Source organism: Poecilia mexicana, unplaced genomic scaffold (assembly GCF_051168715.1).
Source record: "Poecilia mexicana isolate PSO_F unplaced genomic scaffold, ASM5116871v1 scaffold_22, whole genome shotgun sequence".
Classification (NCBI taxonomy): domain Eukaryota; kingdom Metazoa; phylum Chordata; class Actinopteri; order Cyprinodontiformes; family Poeciliidae; genus Poecilia; species Poecilia mexicana.
The window spans coordinates 18,081,058-18,108,407 of NW_028263391.1; the positions used below are offsets into that span (position 1 = coordinate 18,081,058).

Sequence of the window (27,350 nt, forward strand, 5' to 3'; positions counted from 1 at the left end):
ACAAAACGTAGGGATTCACAGAAACAATAAATGTTCTCTCAGGGGCTATCCATCTCTATCCTGCACCATCCTCTTCTGTCATGTTTACGGGACTTTCTATTTATTTAAAACAAGGCAATCTTACAACAGTGGACATAAACAGACACACATGGTGAAAGGATCCACAATCATATTGTCGCATCACTGCACAGCAGCATGATGGAGATGGCGGCCATGCCTGGTTTTACTCAGTGTCAGTCTCTTTCTGTTTATATGGCCCTGCTTGAGAGTGAGTAATTACTTAAACCCTGAGGTCAACTGTGCAACGGAGTGTCGTTCGTGTTTACAAAGTTCTCCATTTAGCCCAGAAAGTGATTTAATGACTTAAATCGGAGCCTTAGAAAAATCTAAATGTTCTCTGAGCCCTATAAGTGCCAAAAACTGGACTATTTGACTAAAGCTTCTGCCATGGCCTGGATTAACTGCTCTTGGGAAATACAGCAAACAAGTTTCAGATAGAATGAAAAATGTACAGTCAGAAAGGAAGTCATAAAACCTGCACTCTGTGTGGTCTGGTGCCATCACAAAAAAAAAACTCTTCACTGAAAAAAAAAAAAATGAAGTGAGGCAAAAGAGGGAGGAAAGGTTTAGGGTCTCCCAAAGCCGAGGGCCAAACCATTGGAGAATATGGGAGAAGGTGGTGATGGAGCCAGCCAAGCTGCCACTCCCCTGCTCAGTGCCAATTTGCCACATTCCTCCATTTATAAGCATCAATTACCACAAAAAAAGTGGCTGCCTGTTAAGTATCAACAGAAATCACTCCCCCATGGTGCATCTGATAATGAGACCTCACACAGAGCCATGGCTTGATGCGGCTCACCGCTGTTTGGGCCAGCCAGCGTTAAACTTCAGTTCCAGACCCACCCCCACAGCCGCCCCAGCCCACAGACTGGAGGCGAGTTGAGGGCTGAAGGAGGAAGGTGTGCTGAAAGAGGCAGCAGACCTCCGCGGCTCCAACAGGTCTGCTGAAAGCATGAGCAACTACACGCCGCCCATCAGCATGGGGTCTAAGCCAGATTTACGCATCAACAAAGGAAAATATCAAAGACCTCACAGTGAGACTGACGATTCTTCTCTACATAAAACATTACACAGATTTCTTTTCTTGGAAAAAAAAAAAAAAAAACACTAGAGAGGTCAGCTAACAGCTGCTTAATATCTGCATAGCCTCTTGTACCGGCTGACAGAGTGGATCCAATATCATACCTTAATCTTCTTAAACTTAGTTCCTGAGGTGCAGAACATTTCTGTTTCAGCAGACACTACATACGGTACAATTGCATATAAAATCTAAAACATTCTGAGATAGTTATTCTGATTAATTGTGATTAATCAATTTAAATATTTTAAACAATCATTAATTGATTCAGCAATTGAGTAATCATTAACTACGGCATACAAACTCAAAAAAGCCATTTTCTGAGAGAAAAACAATAGTCAGGACTGTAACTAAGCCAAAACTGTACAAAAAATCTATAAATTTTGCATTTAGGAACAAAAAACCCTTTGTAAATATGTTCCACACAGAGCTCCTCAGGTGGCAAAGTTTAAGCTTCATCTGATTCAAATTCTGTAAAAGCTCCAATTAAAAATCTTTTGCTATTTAGTTATTAATCAGTTGATCCAAACAATATGAACAGATATGAACAGATCAACCCTACAATGTATTGATGGTAAGCCTAGGAGAAAACGTTGAACTTTTCACGTGTTGATATTAGAAGGTTTTCTTTTTAGCTGCAGATGAATCCTTTGGTACAAATGATCAAGAGAATCTAAATTAAGTGCTAAAAAAATTGTGGGAGGTTTACGACATGGGATAAACCTCGGAAAGGAATTATATCATAATGTACTAACACAAAAGAGAAACCCACATGGTGTGTCAGCAGGTTGATGTGACTGGAGCTGGCGTAGTGGCGAGCAACCTGCTTGTCAGCCAGTTTCTGCAGGGCTGAGATGAATGCTTGCTGATTTGACTGGGCTTGGGCAGACAAAGATTGCAAGTCCCTCAAAGTCCCCTCTGAGTTAGACTTCGGCTTGGAACGGCTCTTGTACATCCCTAAAATGAACAGAAACAAGGGTGAGGACATCACATCAATTTAGTTGTGAAAGCCACATGCAACAGAACTTCGATTACCTTGGTGTGCTGAGGTAGGTCTGGAGAACGTCTGGCTGTAGATGGGCATGGCACTTGGTACTGCAAATGTAGTTTTGGAGTTGGTTGTGGGTGTAGTAACAGACTGAATCTTCCTCAAAGCCTGGCTTGGTGGCACAGCAGAAGCTCCATTAGAGGTGGTAGATGCGGGTGTCCGATTCACTTTTGGAGGCTGCGTGATGACGGGGGCAGAGGTGTATGCGGGAGGATCGGAAAGAGTTTCCGAATGGCAAAAGTTAGACTTGGCCAAGGACTGTGCGTAAGACGGTGGCTGCGGAGGCGGAGGCGGTGGGGGGCAGTGAAGAGGAATGGATTTTGTAGTAGGAGAGCAGTGCTGTGGATGAATGTTTGCGCAGTCTGAACTCGGAGAAAAACCGGAGCAGTGCTGAGACGACCGGACATCTGGTTGAGTTTTACTGGCTGTAACCTCAGCCTGTTGGTCTGAACGCAGCACAAGCAATTGAGTCTCAGAGGATTTGACGTTTGGGTCACTGCAGACTTTCCCTGCAGAGAGTGAGGACTCTGAAGCTCTGGAGTCCTCTTTGGTCACAGGCAAAGCTATTTAAAGGGGAAAGAAAGCCCAAGCTGTGTTATCATTAGTCACTCATTCCTCTACTCTGGCGGACACTATGATCCCACACTGAGTCCTAATCATTTGATGGCTGACCTGTCCATCATCTCACATGACTCTTTTTTTTTTATTTTTAAGTTGTTCTTTAATATCACAAGATAATGTAAAAAATAAAACCACTGTAAACCAGAAATGTGAAGAAAAAAAACATATGGAGCTTACTTTTAGAATTTGTCCTGCTGCCTGAATCCTGAGCCTTGACACTTCTAACTTTATTTCCTAAGAAGACGTTGGCTGATTTATTTCTATGTGTATAATATGTCAGCACTTCCTCCAGATCGTTCTCACTGTGGAAAAAAAGACATTAAAATAAATTAGGCCACTTAGCTCATATTACCATGTATTCATACCCCTTGTCACGTTTTCATGTTCTAAAAACACTAACTTCGTTTTATTTTACTGGGATTTTGTGACAAAGAAAGTAGCATACAACTTTGAAGTAGAAACACACATTCATTCCAACAAGTTTTACAATTGTGTGTTTGTATACATAAGATTTCATTTAAAGCATTCCAATTGATGAACCTTCACACACGTCTGTCTTGGAGCTCCTAATGAGTTTACTTTCAAGACTTTTCTCTATTTACCTCCACTCAACTTCTCATTAACTTTGACCAGCTTCACAGTTTCTGCTGAAATGAAGCATTCCCACAGAATGATGCTGCCACTACCATTTTTCACATTTGGGAACAACGGATTGAGGGAGATCTGCTATTTTTCTACCACACGGTGTGTTCTGTATGAAGGCCAAAGTTCAATTTTGGTTTCATTTTCCACATGTTTGCAAAGTTCCCTACATGGTTTATGGCAGACTGGTGTTCTTATAGGTTTCTTTCAACAATATATTTCTCTTGCCACTCTTCATATAATTTGTGGAGTGCATGACTAATGGTTATCCTGTCAACAGATTCTTCCAGATGAGCCGTGGATCTCTGCATTTCTCCTAAAGTTACCAAGGGTTTCTTTTCTGCTTCATAAACTAACACGCCTTGCAATCGCCTTGGATGATTGAATGAGCAGAGCTCCAAAGCTTGGGGAACAGTTGTGAAAGCACCAACTCTGCTTTAAACTTTGGTCCTGACCTTTCGGCTGTGTATTCATGTTTTTTCGTTCACTAATGTTCTCTAACATACCTTGAATTACTGCTTACGTCAATTAGTTGTGCAAGATTCTAGCTTGGGGTATACAAAAAAAGAACACATTTTTCAAATTTGTAGAAAATGTTGAAAACCATGTGGGGGGTTTTCCACTTCACAATTGTACATTGTGTTGTGTTGGTCTATCACATAAAATAATAATAGAATTCATTAAAGTTTGTGACCATAAGGTGAGAAAATCTGGGAAGGTTCAAGCAGTATGACTACTATTGCGAAATACTGTAGAAGTACACCGGTGGAAAGCCAAGCAATGAACGAAGGAGGTCTTTAGTGGGTTTTGAAACCCACTAAAAGACTCACAAACCTTGCTTCTGTAATGTACTCTTGAAATACACTCTCGTTAACACAATGCTCCTCTTCGCCACTTTCCTGCTTTGACATCAACTCAGTTTCCTGTAAAAGAGAAAGGAAAGCAGAAGGCAGCTGGTCTCAGTTACCTGAGCATGAACCTCTTGAGTTTCAGTCCCTCATCAGGACAAAATGCTGTGATTAAACCAAATTATTGTATGAAGTACCTTATTGTAACAGTGGATGAACTCTCCTAACTGGAAGGACAGGATGCGTCTGCGATCTTGGAGTGGTAACTGGTGATTGGGCAACACAATGTTTATGTCTTGTTGAAGGTTAATGGCAGCTCTTTTCAAGAATCGTATCACAAGCTCCTGTCCAGACAAATAAAATACATGTAAATTATCTTAGCACTGCTATGCAGAAATACTGATTCATCATAGTCTGCTTTTACATATACCATTTGCTTTAGGTCTTCAAAAAAAAAAAAAAAAAAAAAAAGAGTCCACCCCAATTTAACTGATTTTGTTTGAGGTCACTGATGATGTATACTGAAGACTTTCCAGTCAGACTGCCTCTTACACTCCACGTTTTCCTTCACTGTGGCCACAAATGTCTAATACACATTTCAGCTACGTAGCACAAATGACTAAATAATTACAATGGAAATTCATAGTTAGGAAACAATGCTTTGGAGTGTTCCACCAATTCTACTTGAACTAAAAAATAACATGGGGAGAGAGGTAAGAACGCATGAGTAAAACAGAATAGAACTCATTTATTCTGTCTTACAGAATAAATGAGAATAAATGTTTTATAGAACTTTTAAAAATATATACATAATATTTCAAATTTCAAATAGAGGTACAGAGTACAGACAAAAACAGCAGAACAACACAACAGTGTCAGGACAAGGCACACAAGCTAATAACGCTAATGTTGGCATGGCATATCTGTCTATCAATGAGACTTTACCATCTGGTCGTTGTCGTCGTCTGGCCAGGTTGGGATAGAGTTGGTTTTGCTCTCAACTAAAAGCCTGCACTGGACTCGCTGAAGGTAAGAGGAAAAGGCCATCCGAGCCTGCACTTTGCTGAAGATAAAGCAGAGAGATGAAAACCATTTAAAATGGTAAAGTACTTAATTAAGAGAAAGCAGTTAATTTTTATCTTTGCAAAGACATGATATGTTGAGGTGCTGGTATGCTCCAGGAGCTCCTCTTAATCTCTGTAAACGAAAAGCGCAGATGCCAAATTCTGACATCAAATTCAGATTACTTTTTTAACTGTGGTTGATTGTAGCTTCAGGACAGCAACCAGGAAGTACGAAGTAACTCTGGAGGAGCTACAGAGGTCCACAGCTCAGGTTGGATAATATCTTAATAGAACACCTGTTAGCAATCGACCCCACAAAACTGGCCTTTGTGAAAGAGTGGCAAGAAAAAGCCATTTTGCAAGAGAAGAAAGCACATCACCCTGAACACTTGTTTCAAGATGGATCGAGCAGACTTGGAAGATAACATGTTTAGTTCTAATGACTTGAGACTAACTTTCTACAGAGTTCTGCTAATGATGTAATTATTTGATTCAGGTGTGTTGAAGAAGAGACAAACCATCCCTTGGAAACTGGAGATCGAAGCCTGTAATTTAAATCAAAGCATATTCAAGTGTCCAGTCCATGTCTAGACTTTGCGTTCACACATATTAATCAATTAGTTTCACTCAATTAGACTCACAGAATACACGTGGGAAATTTCTTTTCAAAAAGTTTAACTGTAAATAGTGGTTAAAAGAATGCAAAGATGTAATGATTATATTATTTCTGGCATTTTGTAGTTTTCATTCAATAAAGGTGTGTTTTTACTGGAGTCTACGATCAAGTACAAACACTGACAAGAGACTTCACTTAAATTCTCAATTATATCATCTAAGGAACTAAAAAACTATTGAACTATAAGATAAATATAGTATTACTTTCTACCAAAAGTGACTAAAATGTTTCAGACAGGTCAGCTTATCAAGAGAACTGACAGAAAACAGTATCTTTTAAAATAAAATCCCTTGAAACACAAACAGTCATGTGCTATTAGATGATCATTTCCCAGCTTCATACACTCTCTAAGAAATCCCATAGATTTTTCACCAAACTCAGACTTGTTATTGTAATACTTTGCCGGGTTATAATATCAAGGAAACATTTAAAATCATCAGGAGACTGTAGTCTTGGAAACAAATATGCAGGAAACTACAGTTCATAGTGTTTGCATATGACCTCCTGTAGAACTCATTAAAAGTCAAAAGGCTGGAAAACTTTTATATTGGAACTTGTAAAAACCTAAAAGATTAGATAAACACATTCTGCACACAGCACCGCATAACTGAAAAACCACATCATATAATTTAACTGCAAAGTTATTAAAAAATTAAGAAGGTACAGCTGTTCTGTAAATAAACATTGATCCATACACCCATTTCTGTACACATTCTCTCCAGGGTGGAAAGGGGACTGGTGGCTGTCTCAAGCAGCCAAAGGGCAGGGTACAGCCTGAACAGTTCAGCTTTCCAGCACAGGGCAACACAGAGGCAAAAAGTACAAACAAACACGCACAGGCACACTCACCCAAACCTAGGGACTGTTTCTAGAAAACGATTATGCTTACATATCTTGGACAAGCTGGGGTACCTGAATGGAATACAGGCATGCACAGGAAGAGCATGCAACTGAGAAAAGGCTCATAAGTATTAATTGAATTTAGAAACAGAGCTAAGAACTGCTCCACCATGCAGCCTACAAACATAAATGTAGGAGTTGTTGCATGGTAGCGGCAGCATCGTGATGTAGAGATGCAAAATTTTAACTAAGAATAAGTGCCAAGACTTGAAAATTTGTATTCCAAGACTTTTCATATACTCTAACTGAGCCAGAGCTACTTTGCAAAGAAAATGGGCCATAATCTCAGCTTCCAGAAGCACAAACCTGGTAGAGACCATATAGGCTATACCAGCTGAAGGCCTAGTGTGGACATGTCCCCACCAACTCTGGCCTGAAGTTGACAGTCCCCATCTATATTTCACACACATTTTTTCCTTTATGTGCCTGCATCTATTTATGGACAGTAACTCCGCAGTAGCTGTGCGCTGTGTTCAAAGCATTAGCACCCAGTTAATGATTTTTAGCATTCCTTTGTAAAAGGTAAATGGCAAGTTTACTCAGTGATCCTGTAGATTGGATGTCACGTGACTTACTATGCACGGCAGTGCGCCACATGCGCTGCTGCTTTGTACTGAGTGGGAGTAAAGGTGGTTTAGAAAATGACAAACACAAAGAATCTGAAAAAGGGACGCAATGTTTTGCTATGCCTGCAAGATACACAGGTCCAAGGGAATCACATTTCATAGGTAAGTAAAAAGTTTTAATTTAATGTATATATATAAAGAAAGTGGGGAGTAGGTTAACTATGCTATAGCTCGACTTCGACAACCTTAATATCTACCTTTGCTCGGCAGTTTGACATGTTTAGGTTCAGTTAGCACAAAAATAAGGCAACCGATACATCTACTTTCTGACAGATTATCAGTAGAGCAGGTGTTTAAATTAGCTAAGCAACCACCACGAGTGTTCAGACGATTACTTCTTAATTACTGCAAAATAAACACTAGGCCTGAAAACAAAACACATAAAACTGTAACAGGCTGAATGTTCTGTTTTTACGTACTTTTGGAGTGGGAAATATTTTTGTGCTTTTTTGTGCTTTTCTAATGTTAATTCCTGAATGTAATCTTTGCTCTGAGGTCCAGCTCTGTTGATTGCTGGTTGCCATTCCAACGGTTTTGCATTTGATGTTAAGTACAGAAATATGGACAGCATCAGCATCACATGTGAGACAGAAAAAGATATGAAAATGAATTAAGACCTGCCTTATTGTATAATTTTATAGTAAAGAAAGACACATATCTCATTCAACAGGGCAAATATTTATGCCAATTCAGAATCACATGATTGAAAAATACAAAGTTTGCACTGACAAGGATTCATTTGACTAGCGCAGAAAATGTTCATTCAGTTTGTTTTTTTTAATTCCTTAACATTTTGATTGTTACAAAATCTAATGTTGATGTTTTTAAGCACTTCATGTATTCAGGCAACAAAAGGCAACTATATTATTGTGACAATTCTTCACAAAAATGTTACTGAATTGTGTAACTATTTTTCAACTGTAGGCAAGCATTGAGCAAATATACAGACTCACTCCATTACATAGAATGACTGAAAAGTAAAATTTTTACCAATTACATCACTAAGTAGAAGACATTACATAGATCTTTAACATCTTTATGTCTCTTTGTGTATTTAACACCAGCAGAAAGGTTATTTTCAAAAGATACAATTAATCTGACAAGCCTCATCAGGTTGTATATCCTAATTTATTGAATATTGGATATAAGACTATATGGGAGTCACATTCACATTAAAAATGCCTTCAGGTCACATAACTGTGGTGCATCAGACCCATCCATACTCTCCTTCTCCACAATGCGTCCCCACCATGTTTCAACAAAAAGTAACATCCTTTACTTTCTTCAAAAAGACGTGGAGCTGTAACTGCAACAAAGATAACTCCTGGGACACACGTATTCACTTAACTTTTTCATATTGCAAGGAAAGTGTAAAATCCTTTGAAAACCTGCTTACATACACTGCATTACATTGCATGTAATGTAGTGGTACATTACAAAAAATACCCATAACAAAATGTTAAAAACGTATCCAAGGCACATAAATACTTGCAATGTAAGGCTCACCTTCTTCCTTGTACACCATCTCTAGTCAGAGCGAGTTTATAAACATTCTTTTGAAATGTGAAATATAAGAGCAGTATCCAACACTAACATTAGCCCAGAATATAGACTGACCTGAGGTCCCGCCCCTGCTGAAGGACGTTCAGGAGGTTGACTGCGGGCCTGGCATTTTGCACGGCTGCGTCTGAGCTGGACTCAGGTTTGTTGTGGCTTTGCTCCAGTGGTGTGGCCGCTTGTTTACTTTGCTCCATTACCAAAACCTTGAGCGGGAGTGGCTCAAGAGGTTGTTTCACCTCCTCGATTTCCTCCTGAGAACACTCCTCGGTCTCCGGGCTTCTGTTTTCAGCCAGGAAGGCCTTGGATTCCTTCCCTGAGGTGTGCGGCAGTGCAAGAAAAGACAAATGTCAGTTACATCACAGGCATTTGGGATAAAACGCGCATACGCTCAGAAAGGGCTTTTTATTGTTGCTGTGAAGAAATGAACTCATTCCGAGTCATTTTTGGCCAACCTTACCATGACACAGGGGAGTTATTTATTGAAACCAAAAGTGCTGTAACATGTTATGTTGTTCTACTTAACTCCACACACAGTAACATGCAGAACACATCAGACCTACTCCGTTTTTTTCTCCTCGTAGCAGTGTGATGACTCAGGTGGCGCTCTTTCCTCTTTTGTGCTTCCAGAGACAGCAGCTTCCTCTCATACTGAACAACGTGACGGCCACGAATTGTGTCCGCCATCAGGTGAGTGTTCCTGTTCATGGGTCTGGCAACAGAACAGCATGTGGGGCATTGTTATTTGGATTTGGATCATTCAACAATTAGAAACGAGGAAGATACTTCTTTTAAATTCCAAGCCACTTGTCAAAAACACTAAACTATTGTGTAGCTTCTCCTGAAGTATGATGATCCAAAACAAAGAAGATGAATAACAAACAGCAACATCTAACGGGTTGAAGCAGTAACCAACCAGTCTGGTTACCTAACAAATATGTAAAATAGAAGGCTTAAAACAAAACTAAACAAAATAACCTAAATGGGGGCTGCTTTACTAAAATAAAAATGGGTTCCTCACTAAGCATTAATCGTCTACCACTTTTCTTTCCTGTCACCAAATCAACACCAGAGTGCTGAGCAGACAGGAGGAACATTTTGGAAAAGCTGCTTCATCTCTTTAAGAATTCCTCTAACCTGTGCAATCAAAGTATAAAATACAAACACGAGAGAATCCAAGCTTTTCCATAAGCCGAAGGAAAGATGTATTCCTGCCTTCCAACCGCAATGGGAATGCTTACCTTCCATGGAAAAGTCGCTTTGCCAGCAAGGAGTTCAGTGACGGCTTGGACTCCAGATATGCTCTGACAGAAAGAGGTGGAAAAACAAATACAATTCAAAATAGCGTTCATCTTTTTCAAGCCTTAAGTTCAATGTGTTTTTAGAAATGTCATAAAATTCAGTTTTTAGGACATCTATGGATGAAATCCAGCGAAATAACCTGAAATAGATTTTCCTTTATATAATTTTTGTCGAGCTTGGGATTAATTCCTGCTCTGACCTTGTTGTTCTTCCAGCAATTGGCCGTTTTTGAGTCTGCCTACTCAAGTTAACAATTAATCGATTGTTGAAATAGCTGATAATTAGGTCAATAATCGATTGAAATAATTAATCAGGTTTATTGTTTCAGCCCTAATTCTGACATTAAATAATTGTGATCCTGAAAGATATCACTTTCTTTTTTACATATAAAGACTATGTTCCTTTATCTTTAATGTTTTTGGTTACAGTTACGGGGATCCAAACACAAACGGATAGATGGATTGTTTTTTAACTCCATTTGGTTTTCCATACATTGGTCAAGCTCTGAACTTTTCCAGGATGTGTAGGATCCCTGGTTTGACTTTATTTGTGCAGATTATCCTAAATTATCTTGAATTTCCATGTTATCAGGGGACTGTAACAAACAGCTTGAGGCCTTTTAAGGTATCTGCCTGTTCTTTTCTAGCTCTGACTACCCATAAAGCTCCCATGTATCCTGGGTGGGGAAGATTCTTATGAAACCCCCTCTTCTCTCATACTCCTCCCTTATCCTCCTCAGCACTTTGATCTACATTCAAGAGAAAAAGAAAAAAACATGATGTATTAAAAAGGATGACATATTTTATTAAGACAGTGCATGAATGTCAGCGTGGCCTCTGCTGCTTTCCTGACAACAAGTAACGCCCTGCCTTACCTCCTCAGTAGTCAGGTTCAGAGTGCTCTCTTCTAGGCTTTTAGTTTTTTGCTTGTCACCATTTGTTTCCGAACTAACGGCTGATACAGTCCTGTGCTGTAAAGAGATAAGAACAGGAACATAATCAATGCCCAATGTTAAAAATCATCTATATTTAGCCCTAAAGGATGTTAAGGTTCAGTCTTGTAGAAGAAGTATAATTAACTACTATGACTAAAACATAATTCCTTTGCATCTACATATTTAACTTCCATTTATGAATGAAAAATGTGCAAACTATGCCACAGGCAACAAGAGTTTCGTTTTTTCTCTCTCTCTCTCTTCTCCCTGTGACAGAAATAGCACATTTTTGCAATGCATTGGCATTCCGGTAGGCCCCTCTGACTGACAACTTTGGCATGCAGTTTGGGACAGCGGCCAGTAAGCTGGGCACAACCCCACAGGATCACATACGTAATTTGTCATCTAAATAGCAGAGGGATTATGTTTAATTTGCCTGATGCGGCTGGAGGGTTGTAAAGGCAGCCAAACAGTGACATGGCCTAATCCCACAGCAAAAGTTTCAACTGTTAAAGAGTGAAATGGAAGAACAGGTTCCCTGCAGGCCTAATGTTCTCACAAAGCCTCTGTGACAGCTATGGTGTGGTTTTGCGCCATGTATGTAGTGCATGCCTCGAAAAAATAATTTACTCGAATGTTTACAAATTTTGTCACATGGCAATCACACAATTCAATGAATTTTACTCGGATTCCATCTGACAGAGCGACACAATGTTGTGCATAATTGTGATGTAGATGAAAAAGAAAAAGAAAAAAAAACTTTTCAATATATTCTTCATATGCATTTGAAAATCTCAGAAGTTTGTACCAAGCCCATCCAAACTACTACTTTACAGAAACCACTGACATTGCAGCTGCATGTGACTCGGGACAACTTGTGACCAGACTGAGTTTGAGACTTTTTAGCCCACTCTGTCACAGTCAGATTGGATGGAGAGCATCTGTAAACATCAAATTTTAAACCATTCAAAATTACCAAGGTCATTTTAGCTATTTTACTCAATAATGCTCTCCTTGCGTAACCAGGTTTGCAGTTGTGCCATAATGTTTCAAATACTAGATGGGTTTAACAGTGTTTCATGAGACATTCAAAACTTGGGATATTGTTATATAATTTAACTTTGCTTTCTCCACAACTTGCCCTTCTTGGTGTATCTCGAGAGCTTCACAGAATAACTGTATTTATACTAATATTAAATTAGACGCAAATGAACTCGGGTTGTGAAAAAAAATCTATAATTTCCCTCCACTTCACAATTTATGTATGACTTTGTGTTGTCTATCACAAAAAATTCCAATAAAACGTAAAATTTGACGCTACGGCATGGTAAAACATGGAATGGGTCAAGGAGTTCACATTATTTGCAAGAACTGAACATCTGAGATTCTGCATAGTTAAGTCCTTTTGAGGCCAGTGGTGCATTGCAGCATGAGCCTTTTACTTGTAAAGGGCCACTTTGCTAATGTAATGAAAAGTCCTAGTGAAAACGCAGCATTAGGAATCAATAGAAGCCATCTGTCTGTCACAGTGAAAAATTGTTAAGCCACATAATTAAATCAAGAAAAAACCAGCAAGTAGTTTTTTAGCAGCGAAGTAACAAGCATCAGGGAATTACAAGGGGGGAAAAAAAACAAAAGATTAATATGTCTGAGACCGAATAAAACCAGCTTGCTCTGCAAAGTGGTTGTTGGAGCAAAACAACACTTCTGCATGAGGACATTTGTGTTACCCTTAAGTCTTTACAAAAGGCACATGACAACACGCAAACCGCATCGACACGCCACTGTAAAACATTGTCACTATGGGTCTAAATAAGCTCCTTAACACGACATGAGGTGGAGCAGAAATCTGTCTGCTTTAGTAATCTTCCTCCAGTAGTGCTGCACCACAACTTGATGCAGTAGTCAAGGAGAGGAGCCAAGCGAATTAGCTGTCGTGGCATCATTAGGCAACACGACCCGAAGAGAACATTAGTCATTTGATTAGAAATTATAAAAAAAACTAAGGCACAGGGTTTTCAGCTTTTTCAAGCTGATGTCACTCAAACACTTTAATTACATTAGCAGTTGTTTTGCATTACAGTACATTTTCCAGGAGGGTGAGGGAAGAGCTCAGTGGCAGCTGCAGGAATGTACTGTTTTATCCCCCCGTTGCTGCATGAGGACAAAATGCGGTGCGACCCAAGGGAGGGTGAATGAGTGCAAAGCTTTGTCATCCTCTACCTGCAGCCTTGGTCCCCCCTTCTTGTCGATCGTGAATCGATCTGAACGAGGCTGTTTCAACAGAGGGTCTTGACCCACAAGGCCTGCAAAGAGAGAGAAACTGGTTTTATTCGAGTGTCAGCACCATCATCTTCAAAAAATCAAAAAGATAGAAAGCAAAACAGGGTGGGTAGAGTTTTAAAATCACAATATCAAAGTTAGAAGAACACCTAAAAATTTGTGCATACTATCACCTGGCTAGTTTTCACCCCTAGCTTTTATTTAGAGAAGTAAAAAGCCAGCAGCTAGCGCTGTTAAACAGTTAACAGTTTCATATTTGGTCAATGTATGTTATTGGGATTTCACGTTACAGACCAACACAAAGTAGTGTCCAACTATAAAGTGGAATGAAAATTTTTATTTTCTTTAAGAATAATGCCGCTCATTATGGCAGCATGTTGGAGTAGCTCTGTTACCTCAGTTCTGATTTGCAAATTTTTTGTCAATTATTTTTGGTTGAGGCATCTCAAGTTTGGATAAGAGAAAAAGAGGAACCATTTCGTTCGTTCATCATAATATCCTCTACTCCAATGTTTCTCTGCCCAGGTTTCTGACTAGACGACCAGAGAGAGATTTAAAGAGAAGCAGTAAAAGCAAGTGAAGTGGATTAGCAGTGCTTGCCAACAACTGATGGTGTTAAGTAGGACATGTTGCTGTGGAATATTGTCTCTGCTGCCCGGATATTGAACTGTTAGAATATAATTACAGCAACACCAATATGTCATACAGCAACACTCTTCAGTCATAGGCCTCCTCAGATTTATTGCAACACTGACTGCTACTGGAGATCCTTCCTGCCCACAGCGTCACCATCTAAAATGACACTTTTAAGATACTTGCATGATACGAATTACAATATTTAATTTCCCTTTGGAATAAATAACGCATTTTTTTTTTTTTTATTAAATCTGAATTGAATTGGAAAGAGCTTTTAAAAATATTTACCCAATACAAATCTGACCAGCATCCCAGCAGTACATTTTTACCAAAAACAGTGTGTTCAGGGCTGGTTTTCTTCCACATGTAGTGACTTCATCTAGTTGTCCAGTCAACAGTTTCTCTGTTTTGACCTCTGAATCTCTGCAGCTCCTAACTCACTGCTTTGTGCTGAGCCGTCACATAAAACCCCAATAAAATACATAGACGTTTGAAAATCCGAATGAGTGATAAGCCTTTTATAAGGCAGCATATAAAAACAAACACAGGGTCAAAGAAGTGACGAAAATCCTAATATTCCACATTTATTTACAGAAAACAGCCAATGAATTAAGTGCATCACATTCATCTCATCTCAGCAAAGTGTTCCCACCCTGACAGAAATATTTACGAGTTTAATTTTATTGTTTATTGCTTCCCACACCCTCCCAAAGCCCAGTGAACAGCTGAATAAATTTGTTTGTCATATCTTGCACTCTTATATGAACTGAATAAAGCCTATTGACAACTTTGAGCTTGAGGCTGTTTGTTCTGCCTCGTTCGAGCCGTCAGGCATCAGGCCCCTGTCATGCTCTTGCCTAAACACTGCAATTATTGCAAACACTGGTGACATGGAGTTGACAGCTACACACAGTCAGGGAATGAATGCTAATGGAATGCTGTCATTATTTACAGGACTGGGATGCAGCCCAAGCGCTATCAGCCAACAGCGACTTTGTTTGGTACATAATAGATGTGCTATGTTTTACATGCCACTGCTCATTTTCTCCAGACCCGCAAGGAACGTCTCAGTCCAAAGATAACTGGCAATTTATGATTCTACTCTTTCATTTAATGAGCCAGAGGGGAGAGTTTCAAGCCACAGCATGGCCCAGCATATCACACACACACACACACATTTGGGCATGCACAAGTGTACACATGCACATACTAGCCATTCCTCTAATATCATTAGCCTGGGACCACAGATAAACATAAGAGCTCATAATATTTATAGAAGTCATAAGTGGGCAGAGGATAACCTGAATAGCAATAAGCGAGGAATTACATGATATTATACATTCTAAGCAACATGTTTTCACACCTGAATTGTCAGTAGTTACAGACCTAACATGATTTAGTAATTCTTTGAATGAAAACATCAAATCAAGAATAGCGGGAACCTAAGACCCTAAAAAAAATGAATGAAGAAAGGAGGCATCATAGATAGACCTTTTATCTGAGCCTTGGCCTCAGGCTTAATGACAATTTAAAAAAAATACTCAGGCATGTGTAGGCAATTTGATCTGAGTGTAATTTAATGCTAATTAATAAACGTTGTGGTTTAATATTTCAACACAGGAATGCTTCCTTTAAAGCCATGCAGCTTTCTTTTAAAGCCGTTTGCGCAAACTCAGCTTAAGAGTGGAATGCTGGAAAACATTAGACAATACGCAACTGTCTCAAACAGCTTGAAACCTGCACACCACAAGAATGACTGACCAGCAGCAAAGTCAATAGGGTGGTGAATAAAAACAAACGATGTATAATAATTACAACATTCTGATTTAGTGTTAAGAACGAAAGTCTGAACTGTGCCTGAAGCCACGGTGCCTCATACTTTTTGAACTTTTCACATCTTGTCACGTCACAACCCAAAATCTGTTGGAACTGTGACAAATCAGTACATACATGTAAGGTGGAAGAAAAAAAAACATTATTTAACTTTACAAATACATCTGAAAGTGTGGTATGCGTATGTATTTCACATTTCTATAATTAGAGGAGTTAAGCGTGCTGTGGTGGCTCTGGAGGAGGTGGAGAAATCCATACATAATGAATTTGTCAACAAAACAGTTATTAGTCATGCACTCTAAAAGTCCGGGATTTATGGAATAAATTCCCAATTAAAAAGAAGTAGTACAATGTCTCCTTATTGCCACAAACCATGCAGTTTCATAATGTTGCCTAAGAACCTTTGAGGGCTTCATAGCTTAGCTGTATTTACTTAAAGATTACATTAGACAGAGGTGGAGTTTATGTCCCAATTATGTGGGTATCAGAGTAAAAGAGTTGAATACAATGTCATGATTGTATTTTTTGGGGAGTTTTTGTAAAAAAAAATTGTGAAACAAAAATCAGATCTTAGTTTCCACACACCACATTTATACACGGCTTAGGGTTGTTTTTGTAATACAATCATAGTCATCACACTTTGAAGTTTGTGGTTAAATCTGAAAATTTTAGAAAAGTTGAACAGGTGTGAATACTTTTGGAGGTAGTATGCATGCATCATGATCCACACATCAATCACTCAATCAATCAATCAAATTGTATTTGTATAGCACCTTTCAGCAACAAGGCATTTCAAAGTGTTTTGAAATGCCTCGGTTCGTCAAGATGAATTACTAGTGGAAAACCATGAAAGAAAATAAAACTTGTATTTGTTCATTGTTTCAGCATGCACTCACCCACAAGTGAAAGCATGTCTGCAATCATGCTAGCCTTTATCTTCAGATCCAAGGGTGCATCGCTGTAAAAAGACAGAGTAGGTATGACATTTTTTATACAAACAAATATTTCAAATAACTAAATACTTGAGCTGCTCTAGTATTTTTGTGGCTAGAGCTATTACAGAGTTATGATCGGCTGTCTTCTTAGCAGGCTGGATAATTAAAATATTCTAAATGAGTGATTCTACTAATAAGTAAAACAAGGAAAGAACTGAGTCACTCACCAGGACAGAGAGGGTGAAAGGTTCACCTCTAACAACCAGGGTTTAAGGTTGGAGTCAATTAGGACATCAAACCCGTACAGTTCTACAGAAAGGACAATCACCAGAACAAATTAACATGTTTAATTAGTTAATTTAGTTTAGAACGGGGGCAGCATGTTGGAGTATCTCTGTCATGTTAGCTCTGATTTGGTTTTTCTGTAGACTTTGGTTCATACCTTTTGGGTTGAGGCATTACATGTTTGGACAGTTATTCCCTCTGGTTTTGATGTCATGACAGTCATGAAAACCAGTTTTTACCTGATTTGTTAAAAGACCGGCTGCAACATTCAACTTGCATGATACGATTTATGACATTCAATTTCCCTTTGGGATAAATAAGGTATTTCTTCATTTGAATTGAACTGAATTTAAAGCTGATGGAGATAAGAAAATCCCCACCCTCTGCATAGATAGATTGGTGTATTGGCATACCAATTTATGCCAATATAGAGATTGGCAAAGATTGGTATTTAATCTTCATCATATTCAGAAGAAGAAAATAAGAAATTCTGAATATCCACACTACCCTTCAACAACGTGTGAATGATTCTAAGGACCATTAGAAAAAGTTTCAACTAATTCCTGAGGTCAAATTAAGTCCATCTCGATAAAAGTCACACTCACAGCTTGAAATGTGAGGGTGTGTCCCAAGTGGCAAAACCTGGGGAATTAGAAAGCCTTAGGCGGCGTATTGTATATACAGTATTTCATTCCAGTAACAGCTAAGCACTGAGTGACACAATAAAAGCCTTTCACAAAGTGGTCAGGAAGTTCACAGAGTAAAATAAAAAAAAATAAAAAATCATCCATTTCATCTCGATTTTTCTCTCCCGTTTCACTGGCTGATTGATATATGGCTTACTGAAGCTGTCAGAGTATATGCGCCATATGAAAAGCCTCACACTGCTCTGGGGAGTGTCACCCAATAAGCCACCGGCCCCAGCAGAAGCGTGCAGGGAAACCACAGTCTTTTACAGGGTTAGGGTAGCGCCCGGCCAAAAAGCCAGAGGAAAAATCCTTCTAATGGCACTTCAAAAGAACAGACTGTGTTGAGAATAGGCTGGGGGGGTTGGCGGTTTCAAAGCTGCAATAACCAGCACTGTTTGCTCTAGCATCTCAGGTCAATGCCAGTGTTAAGCACACAAAACCCAGCATGACAGCCGGCAATGGCCTCAAATTTCACCTAAGGTAACACTGGTAAAATTAAGCCATTCCACTTTAACCAAATGGTGTTACTGTAATTTAGAGCACGAATAAAGTGCAAACTAATCAGAAAAAATAAATTAATGGTTGCTTAAACAAGAAGAAAAGTGTCCATATTTAAAGTCAGATATCTGGTGAAGATATTTGTTTTTATCAAGTACTGGTAGGGATTAAAAAAATTTTTTGTGGAAATACAGAAAATCCATTTGTTTCCTTTTAAGCGGCTTTACATTATTTGGATATAAAATGATTTCCCATGTCTCTATTAATGATTTAACTAAACTATCAACGTAAGCATTGATAGTTACCCCTCTATACCAGCATCAAGGTAGGGGTTTCCCTGGAGAAAGCTGGAACTGAACTCACAGCTACTCTTCATGGTGGCGACTCATTTTCTTGTAAAATCTCCTGAAAAATGCATTTTAGTGTTGTTGTTTTTTTGTTTTGTTTTTTGACATTTTAGACAAAGTATAGGTTCAGCCTAACTTTAAGGTTGTCTAGAGACAAAACAAGTAGTAAAAATAAACCAACCAATATATCAATGGTTAAAATATTTGGCAAATGCATTCATTCAGTACAGACGAATTTCTTTTAAAACATGGAATGAGGGAAAAGTGTGGAAAATGTCACATATTCCACACCTCAATTATTTTTTCACACTTATTAATTTCTGGAAAAAAACATAAAAAATTCCAGACTTTTCAAAATGAACAATGTTGACAAAAATGTTTTTTGGAGATCGTTCAAAAAATATCTCTGATAACCTTGAAAACCTTGTTGATTGTATGCTGTATATTTTTGAATTTCATAATAAATAATTACTATTTACTTTGACTTTTCAAATCATGTTTCTCAAAAGTACACTGTGTCCTCTCTAATTTTCTATGAAAACAAGGACCGGAATCCACACAAGTATTAATCAAGCTAGAATATTTAAAAGGCATCGTGCTTTCATTGTTTAAGGAGTGTAAATCGCATAAACTCAAACTGATTCGTACTGACGGAAAGAAAGTAAATCTGCCATCCATTCAAGAGCCAGGAACTATAACACATCTGCACAAGATGGACAGGACCCCCTGATGTTAAACAGTGCAAGACTTTACAGGATTTTATTTTCCACTTGTCAGCTAATCCTATTCTATTCAATTCAGTGAAGGAAAAAAAAAACCACATACAGACGACATGAAACAAGGAGAGAAGGAGTGTATGTATCATAAAACATTAGTGTTGGAGAACAGAGCACTGGAATAATTGAGGTTTTGAGCCTACTTTGCCTCATCAGTGGCACAACAACAGCAGGGGGAAAATGGGGAGGTGTTACAACCACCTCACCAGCCTCCGACAAGCAGACTCCATGTGCCACAAATTTTTCCCTCAATTAGAAGCCGACGCCGCCGATGCCCCGCGAGCCTGCCGAGCAGCTTAATGTCAGACACGTTTGTTCTGTGGCTCGACCGCTGCCGGGGGGGACCGCTTTTAAATGTGCCCACAGACAGCCCACAACAAGCATCACAGACAAGCAGGCGTGAGGAGCTCAACATCTACATCACACCCCTCAAAGAGAGAGGGGAGGGGACAGGACAACCGTGACAGAAACAAAAAAAAGGGATGATGAAGAGCATTTTCTTTCTTTATTATAGGAGGGCGCCGCTGGAAAAGTTCACCACAAGAGACAAACACCCAAAAACAATGATCACCCCACCCTGACCACTGAGCCTGGTAGCCCACAATAACAAGGGCATCTTTCAAGTGTGCTTTCTTCATGCGATGGGACAATTGAATTACTTTCATGTCATTCTGGGATAAATCATGGCAGCTAAACTGGTTCACTGCTGCTGGAAGAAGCACGGCAGATGTGGAAATCCTCAGAGAACAACAAATTAAAGTTGTAGTAAGCACTCTGTAGTCTTATTGTGACGGCGGGAACAAAAACCGTTAATCGCTTACACAGCAGCTACACTGCCATTGCAGGGGATGCGAACCCTGCACTGCTGAGAAAAGTATCTGAAACGGAGAGACGCTCACAGAGGGGCTGATCCAACCAACACTCAGCACTTAATGAGGTACGCTTGGTGGAACACAGGACCAGTAAGTGGAATGTTTTGTGTGTAATAAAATAGGCCTTTGGCTTGGCTAATCAGATCTTAGTCAAAACATCTCGTAATCAGCATCTCTCAGCAAAAAGCCTGTCCATTAATCACACAGCAGCGGTGAGGAGCTGCATGGGTGGCATTTTCTCCCCGCAGAAAGACTCATACACCCATATACACTTCTTACAGCGTAAAAACAGTTTTTATTTCATCCCACATGAGACATTACTGAGCTATAAAAAGACTTTTTATTGTACGCACATGTAGATGCACGGTATAATTTGAGCTAAAAGGAAGAAATCCTATTGTTTTAAAGCCATTAATAAACTTCAAAATCAAAGGGAAGAATTTGAAGTAAATTAGGATTATAACGTGCTTAATGATTTTGCAAGGCTCTCTCTCCAGACATGCCAGAGATTGTATATGAAAAAAACCAAAACACAAAATAATTACTACTTTTATCAGTAAAAAGCACATACTTTGTAGTTAACTATTATAAACAGCTGCTGAGGCCCGGCAGTAAAAGAAGCATGGGGGTATTGTAGGTTATAGAGTGGAAGAACATACTGAGAATAAGGAAGGGAGGAAATTGTGGAGTACAGAATAGGGAAAAAAACACGGGAAAAACAAAAGAACTGGTGGTGGACTTCCGCAGGTCCAAACACTTTCCTGCTGTGCCAGTGAATATTCAGGGAATGGACATTGATATCGTGAGGTCCTACAAGTACCTGGGTGTTCACCTTAACAACAAGCTGGACTGGACTGAGCAGACTACATCTCCTGAGGAGACTCAGGTCCTTCGGTGTGCGGGGGGCTCTTCTCAGGACCTTTTTTGATGCTGTGGTGGCATCAGCCATCTTCTACGGAGTGGTCGGTTGGGGCAGCAGTATCTCCACTGCTGACAGGAAGAGACTGAACAAGATCCTCAGGAAATCCAGCTCTGTCCTGGGGTGTCCTGTTGACCCAGTGGAGGTGGTGGCAGAGAGGAGAATGAGGACTAAGCTCCAGCGCATGCTGGCATACCCTTCCCACCCCATGCACCTCTCTCTGACAGCACTGAGCAGCTCCTTCAGCGCCCGGCTGCGGCACCCTAAGTGCGTGAAGGAAAGATACCGCAGGTCTTTCCTTCCAGCCGCCGTCAGACTGTACAATACCCACTGCTCTAAGTAGTTCACCATTCTCTACTACAGGCAATAAACCTGGAAATTGTTTATTTATTTATATTTCGAATAATACTGTTTTTTAGTATTTCTACATTCAGTTGATTTTACTGTGTATATATAGTTTTTCATATTGGTTTTGCTTTTTATACTGCTGTAACAATGTAAATTTCCCCATTGCGGGATTAATAAAGGAATATCTTATCTTATCTTATCTTATCTTAGGACTTCGAGAGGTTTTATTAAAGCGACATGGATCCATCACACAAACACATCAGAATAAACTCCAGGATCTGGAACAGACCTTTATGTATGTGACAATACGCTCTGCGCGGGTTCAAGCACGTCCCTGTACTCACACTACACATATACTCAGACCCAGAGAGGGAGCTTGCATGCAACATGAGCACACGAAGAGACAGATCAACAGGGAGAGGATGAGGGTGGTCCTCTGGAACCGTCAGTGTCTGTCTTTAGAAACTTAATCCTGTAGACACACCATGAATGCTATAATTAACAACCTTGGGGCCATCTGTAGACAACAAAATTACACTTGATTCAACAGTAAACCGATAGCGCTGAAGTGAGATAGTCTACATGTTCGGAGCAGACCACGCTTTATTATGCGTCTTAAACAAAAGTGCTGGACTTAATTGCTTTTGTTCCGAAGGTACAGTGCCTTGCAAACATCTGTATGCAATCCCTTAAGCTTTTTCACATTGTGTCAAGTTACAACCATAAACCTCACTGTATTTGATTGGTATTTTACGTGAATTGTCAACCCAAAGAAGCATTTAATAAAAATGTGGATACATTATTTATTTATCAGCTTCTTAAAAAAATAAATGTCTAAAAAAACATAGCACGCAACAGGGGTGTAACAATGCATCAGTCCAGATACATACATTTTTAATTAATTTAAATTAAATTGTGTTGCATCAAGGCAAAACGAAAATATCAATCCAGATCATCTGCATTTGGACATTGAAGAGTAGGCTAAGTGGTGATCTTGGTTAAGTTCTGGTAAAAATGTTTAGCCTGAGCGACTAACAAAGGGTGAAAAGGTAAAATTCTGCTCTAATTTATAAAAAGGGACTTCAAATTTGTACATTTGTTGTGTGAATTTAATAAAGTTTACTATCTATTATGATTGTTTCATTATGGATTGACAATCATCAAGGTCACTTTTAAGTAAACTGATTAAAAAGGCCCTCTTAACCTTCAGAATTGTGAGACCAAGTTGAACAGGTTGATCCATTTTTTATTATTTTTTCATTAATTAGTAAAAATGATTTTTTCCAAATATACATGCCTGCAATGATTTAGAAATAAGAAGATAAATCATATTTGAGTTGTTTTCTAAGATAATATAGATGTAAATACTCATGTACATGTGCTTCATATCGATCGCAGACTTGAGCTGAATTGAATTGAAATTGTGTCATTGCAGACTTTGTAATATTGTCATCCAAACAAATAAATGTAATATTGCATCATAATAAAGGTGGTGATTTTAAATCCTAGCGTAATTGTATTCAGCCCTTTAATCAATATCTTGCAGAATCAACACTGGCAGCAATTCGGCTGCAAGTGTTTAGGGCAGCTTTGTATCAGAATTGAACATCTACGGACTGAATGTTTACCCCCCTTTGCTCTTTGAAAAATAACAAAGGCAGAGAAACCACTTCATTTCCACTGTTTTCAGACTTACATTACCTAGCATGGGTCTTTCATATAAAATCCCAGTAAAGTTAACTGACGTTTGTAGTCATTGTGTAAGAAAATGCAAAGAAGCAAAGCGGTACCAAAGTTTTGCAAGTCACTATACGTGGACATATATGTAATATAGATCCGTTCTTTTGCACCATGTTGTCGAAGTGATTCATTTATGACTCATGACAGCTAGGGTTAAAATGAGACACTGCAGCTGTCGTGATAGTACCCTGGATATCGTTTTGATCTCAAAGATGACACATTTTATTCTGAAAGTTATCTCTGGCCACAGATCTCTTCAGTAGAGGGGGAGGAGATATGGACTTGAATTCCCCCCCCCCATTTTAGCTCTATTTGCCTAGATGATTGAAGTCTGCAGTCTTTAAGGTATTATAACATCTTTCTAGTGTAAAGATCCCTTAAAACTTTCCTTTGCTTGTTTTAGGATGTGGTGTTTCAATGTGCTTAAAAAAGATTAGATTGAAAATGCCTAAAAGGACTTGCATTTATCTATTTATTATTTAAAACGAACGGCTCGCCATGGAGTTTGATATATTGTTTACACTGTTGAAAATATGCAGTAAACCTTAATGCGTTAATTTCTAAACATTTGGGTTCAGATTGCCATCATGTCCCTCTAATGTGGATGACTGAGAAGCAAGTTCAGATTAGATAGGCTACATTTCCCTGTAAGTTCTTGCAGGGACAACATTCACACCTTAATTTAATGCCGTTTTCAACATAGCAGTGATGCTGTGGGTGTAGATTGCATCTTTATGCAGGCGACTTTGTGATTGTGAGTCCATGCAGCTACGCGCCCAATACAGCCCAAACAACCACCAATCAGAGAGCTATTATGTCTCGGGAAGCCTCTATTTTTCTGGCATCCGAGAGGTGAAACTGAGTGCGAGCAGTGAGGGAAAGGGAGGGTGGATGGTAGGGGGGGGGGGATTTTTAAACAAAAAGACACAGTAAGAAAAAGGAAAAAGAGACTGAGAAAGAGACAGTGGTGCTTGAGGGAAGCTGAGCCAATGTGCTCACTTTCAAACCCCCAAAATCTCAGAAAGGCTGCCAGACTCAGAAAGAGCGCAGACAATTAGTGCCAATACTAACATGGGTAATGGCTCCAAAATGGAGTTCACACGAGCCCGCCGCTGAGCAAGACTAGCCAAGAAAACAGTCAGCCTAAATCAGGCAAAGCTTGAATGGCAAACGAAGAGAGGAAGCAAATTCTTGCTTCAGTCGACAGGTCCTCAACAAGCCGGCGGCCAGTTAGAGGGCAGCACCAGGCAGGAAGCCTCTACTACCTCAGCATGGAGCCAGGGGCAAAAAGTTATTAAGAAACTGCTTGACAATTTGAAACTTAAAGGAAATGTAAAGGGTGTGCCGTGTAAGGCTACCTACCTACAGTGTTTAAAATAAGTACTGAGCATATCAAGTAATTAATATATTTCTATCTAATCTGTTCACATGCAAAATGTTGGTTAAAAAAAAAATCAAAGTAATCCATGCAAATAAACCAAACTGGTCTATAAGTTTTGTGCATTAAAGGGGAATGACACAGGGAATTTGTATGTGTATGAAATAGCAGAAAAGACTTTGTTGGTAATATCTTCATGACGTCTTCTGAGAATTACTAAATTCTGTCAGTATTTAGAAAGCAATCCTGCCTTCTATCAGCTGTTCAGTCATACCTGATGACCTATACAAAGGTTGCTCATTACCAAGATTAAAGGTATCATGCAAGAAGTATCTCATAATGGGTAAAAGCAAAAAAGTTCTCTCAAGACCTTCACAATCTCATTGTTGCCAAACACACAGATTTTATTTAAACCCGATTTCTAAAATTGTGAATGTTCCCATGAACACCCATGAAAAAATATTTTTAGTATAAACCAGCCACCTACCAGGTAGTTCTAGGAAACTATCTGACAGAGAACTAAAAGAAAACAACAGTAAGAATTGAAAAGTCGAGGACCACGCACAGAAAGCCTCAGAATAACCTGGAATTAGCAAAAGTGTTTTTCCATGTAAACTTCAAGAAATGCACTTAACCACAAAGACTACTATGCACATTTGTTGCATAAGACTACAAGTTTGTACAAGAACATTTGGTTAAAACGATAAAATACAGGGAGAATAAAATGTGGTCGAACTAGACCAAAATTTCACACAAGATGTTTGAAGGAGCAAAATGACATTCTACATTACCCAAAAGCACAATAACAACAATGTAGTTTTTAGGAGGGAGCGTCATGGTGTAGGACTGTTATTTTTAGAACATGGTACTAGCAGACTTCTAATGATTGAAGAAAGGATGAATGGAGAAATTTACTGAAACATTTCTGGTATGGATCTGCAAATAGAATCTTGGGCATTTCAGCAAGATGAAGATCCCATGAATTCAGATAACGAAACTCCCAACTTGTCTCAGAGAATCTCATTGAAATACAGTGGAAAGAAGTTAAGATCAAAGTGAATGGTTATGATCCTTGGGTGTTGGGAGAATTTTTCATATGTTTGTTTTCTGATCACTTATTTGTGTTGGTTCTACAGATCTTGCCATATTCACCTTATTTATTTGTGATAATTTCTGTTAGTAAGGTGTTGTCATGTCAGTTTCTTCCCTTTTGTTTACTTTCTCAATTTATTCCTGGTTTTTTTTTTTTGTGCATTTGGATTTATTTCCCCTAGATGAGTGTTACTCTTTTCATTCTGGTTTATAGTCCCCGTTCCCTTTGGGTAATTAATTTCCCTCCATCAGTTTCAATGTTTTCCTTCTGCCACAGCTGTACCACATCTCCTTTGATTAGTTCATCTGATTCCTTTGTCATTTTCTTTCCCTGCCTTGGTATTTAGGCTCCTGGCTTTTCATTGTTCATTGCTGGATTTTTCCGTTATTCTGTCTGACTCTTCTGTGACTCCTCCCCGTCCGCAGCTTAACCTTCTTGGCCGTTATTACAGAACTCTGTCACAGTCAGGCTCTGCATTTGGATCTTTCAAGTTGTTCAACAAAACCTTAATATGACATGAATAGAAGAGAGTTCTCCAGAACATGTGAGATTAAACGACGGAAGAAGGGTTCAGAATCACACCTGAGCAATGCATGCAAATAGTTTCTCCGCTTGACGCCACAATCGCCAAAAAAAAAAAGGCTTTTCTACTGAACATCAAATATAAAAATACAATAAAATTTTCTAACAATAATACAATTTCAGAAAACATGTGTAAAACTTATTCCTTGTACTGTTTCACTTTTTTACACACAATCTGTGGTCATGATTTTGTTGATTTGTTCTCATGTGTGGGTTGTTTTTGACAGAACACATTTCTTTCATGTCAGTGCATAAATATATTTACAGAGAAAACGACTGATGAGTTCAGTGTTTATCTCCCTGCTGTGTATGTGAGTATGTCTGAACTGTTTTAAAAATAGCACAAACTATCCTGAAGACCTACAGGAAAGTTGGATTCTGCCATGGTTATAAGAGTTCAAGAAGAAGAAGGGATTGACATAGAATAATGCAAAGAAAAATGGAAAAAAAAAATTACCGAAGCAGTTTGCTTTGTGAGGAACAAACATCTTGCAGGCAGTGGCTATCTGCAGCTCGGCGCTAAGCACGGCTTTGATGATGAGGTCCTCCACTTGCCTCATCAACACTAGAAGGGAATAAATTGTTTAAATGTGATTCAATAAAACTCATGAGGTCTTAGACGCAAAAAAAAAAAATCCTCAATAAAAATAAGACTGCCTCACTCACATGTGGTGTCCTTTCCCTCCTCCTTCAAATACCTCAACACTGCACTCATACTCCATTTGTTCCCATAATCCTCAACTTCAGGGTCATCGCAGCTGAAAGGGAAGAAATGCACTT

The 27,350-nt window shown here is 39.0% G+C and overlaps 1 protein-coding gene across 3 annotated transcripts in view; it reads right to left on the reverse strand.

The window, feature by feature from the left end:
• Nucleotides 1-27,350, reverse strand: part of ttll5 (tubulin tyrosine ligase-like family, member 5) — a 61,653-nt gene that overhangs the window by 24,271 nt on the left and 10,032 nt on the right. For all 3 annotated transcript variants that reach the window (XM_014996596.2, XM_014996594.2, XM_014996595.2), the window contains 16 exons: nt 27,237-27,328; nt 27,028-27,135; nt 17,271-17,352; nt 17,005-17,066; nt 13,580-13,662; nt 11,297-11,392; nt 11,079-11,170; nt 10,362-10,424; nt 9,684-9,832; nt 9,181-9,436; nt 5,243-5,360; nt 4,495-4,641; nt 4,284-4,372; nt 2,985-3,109; nt 2,174-2,749; nt 1,911-2,095 (listed from right to left, as the gene is read on the reverse strand). In XM_014996596.2, the coding sequence (XP_014852082.2) occupies nt 1,911-2,095; nt 2,174-2,749; nt 2,985-3,109; nt 4,284-4,372; nt 4,495-4,641; nt 5,243-5,360; nt 9,181-9,436; nt 9,684-9,832; nt 10,362-10,424; nt 11,079-11,170; nt 11,297-11,392; nt 13,580-13,662; nt 17,005-17,066; nt 17,271-17,352; nt 27,028-27,135; nt 27,237-27,328 (2,323 nt within the window). The remainder of the gene's footprint in view (nt 1-1,910; nt 2,096-2,173; nt 2,750-2,984; nt 3,110-4,283; nt 4,373-4,494; nt 4,642-5,242; nt 5,361-9,180; nt 9,437-9,683; nt 9,833-10,361; nt 10,425-11,078; nt 11,171-11,296; nt 11,393-13,579; nt 13,663-17,004; nt 17,067-17,270; nt 17,353-27,027; nt 27,136-27,236; nt 27,329-27,350) is intronic.